Source organism: Barbus barbus (genome assembly GCF_936440315.1).
Source record: "Barbus barbus genome assembly, chromosome: 44".
NCBI lineage: Eukaryota > Metazoa > Chordata > Actinopteri > Cypriniformes > Cyprinidae > Barbus > Barbus barbus.
Genome location: NC_136722.1, coordinates 11,433,787 through 11,443,860, shown reverse-complemented (window position 1 = coordinate 11,443,860; position 10,074 = coordinate 11,433,787). Strand labels below are relative to the sequence as shown.

The window sequence follows — 10,074 nt, the reverse complement described above, 5'->3', positions numbered from 1 at the left end:
GTATAGAGCGGCTTTACTGTGTTTGATCTGTCATTCATCCAGTTAGCAGCATGCCGAGCCTTTAGCTGGCCTTTGCAGAGGATTACCTACTGTCCCAGAGGAACCTACCAGCACAATGACAACACGAACCCAGCCTGTACCCTCTACTTCCAAGCTGCTCAAGAGATTCAAGCACCTGACCGGGGATCAGTTATTTACACTTTACCAATTCCTTAAAACAGTTCTTCATGTAAATATAAATAAAGTTGTTTCGGGTCAAAATGACCCGGATGGAGGTTAAAGCAGAGTTTATGGTTTCACTCAGCAAAGAGCCCTGGGCTAGTTTTAGACAAGTCTAGTGATGTGTGCTGACTGCTATTAGAGGATCAATAGGGGTAATTGATCAGATTGTGGTTTAGCTCAACTGTTGGTGGCTACTAGACGTAGAGCTGAAATAGGAACTGACAGGTAACCACTTAAAGAGAGACAGTGTGGGCCAAACATGAGGACATCTTGAGCTGCTTTTCCACTGTTACCAATTCAGACACATGCTAAACAGCCGTTTTATTTATATTAAATCTACTGCTTGTGATTACAGCCCTCATTTAAAATGATTTACTGCACAGCCATCACAGAGGTTGACCTCGGTGTAGCCGTATCATCCAAACGCCACTGGAGGGATATCATTAATCTCATATTAATAAAGAAATCAAAATAAATTATGGATGTCCACAGTGAACGGGGAGGCATTTTAAAGCACCAAAGGCTAAGTGTGAAATCAATGCTTCTAAATGAGCGTATAAAAATGGAGGGGAGTGAAAGGAGAGAAACAGTGAGCGAGCACAGCCTCTAAATCAGTTTCCCACAAAGCATGATTGTTGTCGAGTCACGCTTTTAACGCCACAGAGCTTTTACCGAGTGTATCAAGACCATTTTTACCAGCTCATTATGGGCTCTGCATTATGAAACACATCGCAGTGGCGTTTAACATTCCCCTGGTGTAAAGAACTTTACCTTATAATACTTATTTTGGAGATAATATGCATATACTAATAAGTGTGAACTGAATGTAATGTTTTTAGGTAGGCTACTTAACTGCATGCTATTTGGAAAAATTTTGTATTTTTCCAAATAGCTGTATTTTTTCAACGCAGAAGTAAGCCTATTTCCTTATAGCCGCTATATATAAGGAAAGAAGAAGAACAACAACAACTTGCAGTGAACGGTAAAACTGTTTGCACTACAAGTGTGTTCATAATTAAGATAATACATTCAAATAATATGGTAAGACACACCAATCTGCAATATCAAAATAGCTGGACATGGATGAGACCGGAAGCCACACCAATAAAATGTACAAATGGCCAAGCCCGCTCTTTCGGGAAAAATAAGGTGAATAAAGTGAAAACTGACTTTAATTTAGCCTAATTTAAATGTATTGAAACCTGTATATCATTATATTTGTAATTACACATTTGTTAAGATGAAGTTGTAACACGTTTGAAATATATTAACTTTAACTGTAATACTGAGTATAGGCTACACACTATGCAGTTAAATTAAAACACAAGTTTAAAAAACATTAAAAAAACTTATTTTATTTCAGCTATAGTGGCCAAACCAACATATCTCATTTTCATTTAATTTAACCTGAAGTACTAAAATAATAATTTCTTTTTTTGAAGAGTTCATTTGCAAAAACAGATAACTCCGTTTTTAACAATTTTCAAAAATCATGTTTTTTCCATTGTGCATTCCAATTAATCTCAATCAAACTGCAGTTGGGTTATTTTGATTAAAAATAAATAAAAACATGATAACAATAAAAAAGCATGACTTAAAAAAAAAAAAAAAGAGTTCTCTGTTTTTGCAAATACGCTCTTCATTTGTAATACTATATAGCTATAACTATTCAAAATGATAAAAACTCAATAAAATAAATAAAAACTAAAATATAAAAATAAAACTAACCCAAAATATTTATAAAATTATAATAGTATTTCAATTAAAGGCCTACTAAAATAACACTGACTAATTTAGAGCATTATTGAAACCAAATAATTAAACATACTTAAGTGTGTTAAAATATTCTTGAAAGGGTATATCCTCTAATATGATATAATTTGCAAGTCCATAGTACACATTCAATACAATTAAGCACACTTCTTTTTCACAAGGCTCTGGATGGACAAAAATGCCATCATCTAGGATGCTTTTTATCATTGACCCTGAGGGCTTCTTTGTGATTTTATTATACCTCCAAGCTCTCACCATGAGCTCTGATGTACATGTGTACTACCAGAAGCCCCAGGGAACTTCAAAAGCTGCAGACAGAATGGAAAAGCCTGCATCTCTCCCAGCTGAAGTATGAGAGGGTAATTGAATTGTCTTCTGAAGCTTGACCTATGACCCGGCCAGTTTTGTATGTAACCAGTGAGGGTGAAATTAATAACAGGAATCCATGGCAGCTCCCTGTGCCAGCACTGGGTGAATCTGATGGCAGGGGACCATTGAGGCTCTGCAGGTAATAGCCAGGGAATCCTTCACAACAAAGACTATGGATATGAGCTCAACATCTTTAAATGATTTCTGAGAGTGATGCTAAGAAAGCCACATCTGCTTGATCGCTGATGTTATTTCAGGAATATTTTACAGTGAATGACTGGGCGTAGTGATATCAGGAATCAGGATATGCAGACAGATTACATGAATTGAACTGAACAAACTCATACACACAGGATTCGACTTTATCACAACAAACTGCATGACATATGATTGCAACATTTAGCTGTGCCCTTTGACCCCTTGTTGTCGTTGTGTGTTTTGAGAAGGTGAATACTCCTGAAGAATGTGGAAGGAGTAATCTGTCAGAAAGCCTTTTTCGCTCTTTCTTTCTCCATCATAGACAGTTGGTAGCATGAAGACGCAATAAGGGGGCAGCAGATGTCAGTGAGACCGCCTTTGTTTCCATTCTCTCCACACTGGACCACCTCATTGAAGTAGTCCATTGTCATTAATTTGCTGTTGGGGGATGTTCACACTCCTCCTCTTCTGTGGCTGACCATCATTTAGTAAAACACTGTAAACTCTCAAGTCTGAAGAGGATCTATCTATCTATCTATCTATCTATCTATCTATCTATCTATCTATCTATCTATCTATCTATCTATCTATCTATCTATCTATCTATCTATCTATCTATCTATCTATCTATCTATCTAGCTTCATGGTCACGTTTAGTGTTTCTCCATTCATTTCCATCCTTATAAAATATGAATGTTTCCATGTTTTTTCAGTATTTCAGTCAGTATTTCTGTGTAAAAGAGAAAAGGAGAAAAATCTTAAATAGACTCCTGAATCAATGCATCTAACTGATCTGATTTCTTTTTTAAAATGTGGAAATCTGTTGTATTTCGTTTCATATTCTTAATTCATGTTAATAATAACATACCAGTATTGAAATTAGTTTAATAAATATTAAAAACAGAATATTTTAAGTCGAATATTTCGTACAAATTGAATTAAAATAGGCCTAGTATTTATCGAAGCTACAAAAAATAAATAAATGCATTGACAATTATTTTAAAATCAGCACAAACCCTCATAAATTCCTTTATCGATTTTCAGAAAGTTGCAGGGAAAACCAAAACATTGAAATAATAACAGATATTTTTTCATGTTATTGATTTTAATTTTCAGTTTGCAGACCGACACGCACTGACATATTTGAACAGCAGTTACAGCTCATGATAAAGACTGTACAAACAGAAAAGAACGACAGATAACAGGACAATCAGTAATATTAATAATAATTTCGTCTTTGGATTTATTAACTGGCTTTGTTTGTGTAGCTCATTATTACACGACGACAAATCTGCTTTGAGCTAACTTTAAAAAGTAGGCCTACAAAAACAATTATTTCTCTAGACAAATACATTTTAATAAATAGCAGCAACATTTAAAATAATAAAATTAAAGCGAAAATATTTTCTTAGGGGACAAGTAACTATTAAATAAAATACACAATACCAAACAACATTGACGCAGGGTAACAGAAACAGTGTTGAAGCATTAGTTCCAGGGTCTGTACTCGGAGAAATGGTCTCCCAGCTGTGTCTGTGCATGTAAGGACTCTTTGGAGGGGAAGAGAGAGGTTTCGTCTCCAGGAAGAACAACAGTGCTGTCCAAAATTGGTTGTTCTGAGGAGGAGAGAGTTAGGTTTTATTAGATAAGCCTACATAAATATATAGCCTATTATGTTAATAAATGGCTCATATGAATCCGACAAATATATATAGGCTATTCACATCATTAACATTTAACCCCCTAATATCCCATTCTGTTTCAATCATTTTTTTCTTGTCGATAATTTTAAGTCCTTTCCAAGCAGTCAAGGCTACTATGAAATCCTCAAAGCATCTTAATATGTCTTCGTACTTTTATGCGTCTTCATGTGATATTTCAATTCTTGTGCTTCTTGGAAAGTGGTTGCACACACATCGCAGGAGAAGGGCTTGTCTTTGGAGTGTGTCCGTCGGACGTGGCTGTCGTGGGCCGCGTGAGAGGCGAACGCTTTCCCGCAGTGCTTGCACTTGAACGGCCGCTCGCCGGAGTGCTGGCGGATGTGCGTGCGGAGGATGCTGGAGGCCGTGAACGCCTGTGGTAATCAAAAAATACGTGTTCATATTGAATAACGGTAATACAGCCTACACACACCACACGCTACTTTATTATTTAAATATGGACATCCTGTTGAATTAAAGATTACTGCTCTATTTTTATTAGTAGGCTAATTTTATTAAAATTATTAATATTGTAGGCTATAAAATAACGATAATAATATTTTTTTTTTAAATCATTCTCATCACAATCTAACCATCATATAAACATTTTTGCATAATTACATTTTTTATAGCCATTATTAAGTGTTTATTCCGTTGGCCCTATAATGGATCTATAGGCTACTAGAAATAAAACTGTCTCTGCACAGAAAGAGTGAAATGACCATTGAAAGGCTGTTAACGCACGCGTAAGTCACCCTTTAAGAATAGAACAAGCAACAAAGCCACAGACAAACTTTTGTCTCTTTGTGTGTCATAAATTAAAGTATAATCCTCATGCACAAAACACTGGAGATGCATCTGCCATTAACTAGCATGTAAGTGTCTTCTAAAAGTGCGTCCAGCGCTAATAAGCGCTCAGATGCACCGTGAAATTAGTTCAATCCTCAAAGCAGTACTTTATTGCAATGCATCTGTAAAAGCACCGAGCATTAGCTACTCACCTTGTTACAGTAAACACATTTGTAAGGCCGCTCTCCTGAGTGCACGCGCATGTGTTTGTTCAGACTGGAGGACTGCGAGAAACTTTTGCCGCACACGGAGCACTAGGAGGGGAAAAAAGGGACACAAATTACATTCAAGACTCAAGACGCTGTATATGGCAAAAAGTTTTGCCAAAACATTAACGCATCCAGGTCATTCCTCGAAAAGGGTGCTCTTGTGTCCCTCATTATTATGTGTAAAAAGCAACTAGCATCAGTGTTATGGCTGGCAAAAATAACCTATAAAAATGACAATAAAATAAATTTAGTTTGTTTTCGATTTATCCTGACCGTTATAGCAATTAATTATAATTTGATTGAATAAAGGAAATGAAAGCTAAAATTATTTACATATAAATGTACATTTTACAAAAATTGTATTCCCATCTTATTAGTCAGTTCCTGTCATTTCAACCCCCCCACCTTTAAAATTTTTTTAACTATGCTATATTTATAAATAAATAACAAAATCATAATCCGTGTATTCTTAAAAAAAATCTAAGTTAAATCAGCGATCCAAATTGGAAAAGGCATCCATTTAACTGAAAGACCCTTATAGTTATAGATGCTTATAAACAGACTTTTTCTTAAACAAACACTTCTAAACACGTTGAGTGTGAGAATATTAGTAAGATGGCAATGTTTGAATATTTTCGGTTTTGTGCAGCTTTCCTTCAAGGGAGCTGTTCTTTCAGAACCATAGCTGTTTATTCTTCAATGAATCAGACTGAAGAAGATATATTTACCTTATGTGGTCTGTGTTTCTCATGCACATGGAGAATGTGGATTCGGAGCCGGTCTCTTTTCTCGAAAGACCTGTTGCAGAGGTGGCAGGGGAACTTTCTGTCGCCCTGATCCACGCAGCGCGTGTATTTCAGGTGTTTGTCTCTGTAGTACTTGTAAGCAAACACTTTACCACAGCGATCACACTTGAAACCCTCTCCAGAATCTGAAACAAAGAAACATGGAGACGTAAGCAATTTGCAAATACTGACACGTTATAATCTTAAATAACAGAACTATTGAGCTATAAATCTATGTCTAAATAATTATATTAGGTGATACATTTGCATTACGCACAAACCTTCAGTTGGGAGCGATTCAGTGTCATCAATAAAATCTTTGAGGGTGAGAGGAATACCCAGAAATTGCACATAGCAGTCTCCGTACCAGACCAGGAGTTCCTGGCCGGCTCGGATCTCTTTGCAGGCCTCATAGTATATCTGTCCTTCACACTGGACCGCAATCAGGTTCTGCTCCTCGGGGAAGCGCGCGCACTTCACCAAGGACATCCAATTCCCTGGAGCGCCTCTTCCATCCACAAAGTGACTCAAGCGGCCTTTCTCAAAGATCTTAGCATAGGGGGGAAAAAAAGGTTTGGAATTTAATATAACTATTTCATAGCAATATAAATAGCTGTATGCATTATATCATAATCAAGTGTTCCACGCAGACGTTTTATACAAAATCTGCATTTAAATTAATTTAATTTATTTCATATTTGTTTTTTACCTCCCACATGAGAGTGTTGTCATCGTAGGTTTTGATCTCACTTGTGTTTACAAGTTTGCCCTGAAACGGTCCAAACCTGGTGCCTTTTGGAATTGTGCTTTTATCAGCAAATATTCCATAATGGGAAAGGCTTGCACAATTAGTTTGGAGAATCGATAAACCTGAAAATTGAAGACACACTCCATAAAATTGCCAGCTGTAAACTTCAGACTAGAAATTCTCAGGAAGGAAGGAAGGAAAGAAAAAGAAAGTTAATTTACCTTCTGGAAGTTCAAATCCTTCGGTATCCACAGGGAGAAGATGACGACCAGCTAATTAGTTGAAGAAACATGAGTTACAAACGCAATTTTGGAAATTAAACATGAACAACAACAAGAATGTGGCATTCAAATATAATGAAAAATATAGTAATTGTAATAACGTAACATACGTAAAATATTTAAGTCACATTATCAATGTGTGCAACATAATACATATTGCCAGATTTGTTTTCCTTTTTTTTTTTTTTTTTTTTTTTTCAGCACAGTACAAATTACTTTGTCGCACTAAACAATTCCAATGATTATTATATACCTGTACTAGGAGGAAATGATAGTCCAGAGATGGCATGTCCAACATTTTGCCCTTGTTTTTTGGAATATCCATACAGGACAGTGAAGAGGTCTTCCTCTGTAAAACTGTAGGTGCGCGTGTGCTCTGGCGATGGATCTGCGGCCTGCAGGCAGATCAAACTGTCTTTAACCGGAGACGACGAAGCCGAAGAAGACTTTCCGCTGGACGGGCTGCTAAACTCGGACGGAGAGCCGGTGCTCTGCTCGTTATGTCTGGGGTACATGCTTTGTGACGGCTGCATGTGCTGGAAATACGGCATGCTGGAGACGTTGAGGATCTGTTCGTGGAACACCGCGGTCTGGTGGCTGTTGTGGCTGAAAAAAGACGGAGTCCCGGCGAAGTTAAACGGCATGATTGTCTGTGCGTCGGTCACCATGCGGCCCAGAGACTTGAGTGGATGGAAGATGCTGTGCGCGCCGGGCAGAGACGGGTAGACAGCCAGACTCCTGTCCCTCACTGCGGGGTGACTGGAGAGAGACACCGACATCGCCACAGCTGATGAGGGGGATCCGAGGAGAACTTCACTTGCAGTTTGTATTCAGTTCTGTAGACTGTACAATTTTTCAGCATTATAAAAATAGGCCTATCTTTGTTTCCATCCATTTTTTTAATTTTTTTTTGTAAAAGTGTTATTTCTTCTCGTTTTTAGATTTTCATTTAGATTTTCTCCATCTTTTAAACTTGCAGTTTGGCACAACTTTGATTTGGACTTTTTAGACAACAATTCAACGAATTTTTCTTTAAATGTATATTGGCCCATTTTGTCTCAATTCAAAACTAAAGTAAAAGAAGCGTAATGAAACGTGCATTCACTCTTAAAAAATAAATAAAAAAGATGTTTCAATGGTTCTTTGCAAATGTTCAGCGAAGAGAAGATCCATTTTGATATGGTTATTGCAATCTTTATTTTTAGGAGTGTATCTCTACTGAGCAAGTAAAATTTTGCAACACAAACAAACCAAAAATGCGACTTTCTAAATACACAAATTTTGCCTGCAGAAAGTCAATTTAAAGAAAACTTTTAACAGTGTAAAATGCTTTGTAAATTTACCTAAAAAAAAGAAATAACTCCTTAGATTTCAAAATCAAAAGTTTCCAATATTGCCCTACTTTTTCCAATTGGCCATTTTCTAAACAGATCACTAACTGCAAATCGGTCCACTAACAGAGACTAATGAGGGTCGTGACACTACAATTTAAGAACAGAGGGTCAGCAAGAAAGGTCACCATTAATGAAGCCTTTCCAACTCTTTTAAAAAGCATTAAAGGTGTCATGCTCCATAGAATCCTGGTTATTGCACATGAAGAGTGCGCTTAAATCCATAATGGTAATGCAATACAAAACACAAACAAGTTATTGCTGTCATCAAAATTACAAAAATATTAAATGAAATTGTTTACAAATGTCCTTACCACTTGTGCAAGTCCTGAGATCCTCCTCTTGTGTTTGGGGAACCTTTGACTCAGGAGCGATGGACTGATCTTGTGTGTGCGAAGCTCGAGACAGGTCTGAAGACATATGGTTGAGAGTAAGAAAGCTACTAGAGAAGGGGATGCCTTTCCCGGATCTGTGCTGTCATTGGTCAGTCCTGGGTTCATCCTCTGGGAATTGCACTTTAACACGCTGTAGCAGCACTGAGCCTCCTCTCACAGCTCTCTTTCATATGCAGTACTGTCTCTAATGTGTTAACTAACTGCAGGCGCACTGTTAACCGGGCACGAGTTCAGTTTAGAGGCTCTTTGTGAAAACGAAAGTCATCGGCAGCATTAGTTTAATAATGGGAGTTAACTGCGTGCATGAGCATGGAGTTTCATCACAGACGAAGCATCTGCTGAAGTATCACCTACTACTCAAAGCCAGATGTTCTTTATTACGAAAAAAGAATGAAATTGCAAAGAAGAGGTGCAGGATTCAAAACACGCAATCACACATTTTGAGCTAATAGGCATAATTGTTCTAAATGATAAGCACAATAACTATTACTGTTATGAATGATTTATATTCATTAACTATAGTTCTGTGAGCCATATTTATGCTACATCGTATTTTGTTAGTTTTTGGTTTATAGCCAATATATTATTGAAACCTAATATCAAATATAGGCCTACTTAATATAGATAACCACAAATAACAACAAAATATATTTGTTACTGTCATTATTAGCAGCAGCAATACTACTAATGCACTTATATAATATAATAGGGATAATATGCTAATATTTTTCTTCGTATAACAAAAAATAATTAACAAAATAAATTATTAAACCAAACAATTTACCAAGCTACCACAAATGATGACTATCTCAAGGAACAACGGGATTCAGTTTTCATTCTGTTCATCGTGTGTCTCATATACAAATATGCAATTCAACAAAATATATTATCAGACTAAGAAGTGTTTTCTGGCATTCTATTAAACAAGACGTGTATTTATTTTGCCGTTAACGTTTATAATCCCAATTTTACATTGGAATAAACACGTTTTGTTGCATTAGTTTTTGGACTTGCCTATAGTATTATTAATTCAATACTAACCATCCCATAACAAGGTTTTCCACCTTTTTAAATATCCCAAACCATTTACAAAGATCTATGCATCACACAGACGAATAACATTTTTTCTGGAAAGTGAAAACATGAGCCGTGAG

General features: G+C 36.5%; 1 protein-coding gene across 1 annotated transcript; it reads right to left on the bottom strand.

Moving 5' to 3' along the window:
* Window positions 1–4,050: 4,050 nt before the first annotated feature.
* On the bottom strand, window positions 4,051–7,913 carry LOC306863285 (PR domain zinc finger protein 14-like; the record flags this gene model as incomplete). Its single annotated transcript, XM_079406532.1, has 8 exons — window positions 4,051–4,178; window positions 4,417–4,636; window positions 5,264–5,365; window positions 6,049–6,251; window positions 6,387–6,654; window positions 6,815–6,975; window positions 7,075–7,125; window positions 7,388–7,913. The coding sequence occupies 8 exons, from the start codon at window positions 7,911–7,913 to the stop codon at window positions 4,051–4,053; spliced, it is 1,659 nt and encodes a 552-aa protein (XP_079262658.1).
* Between the last annotated feature and the right edge of the window lie 2,161 nt (window positions 7,914–10,074).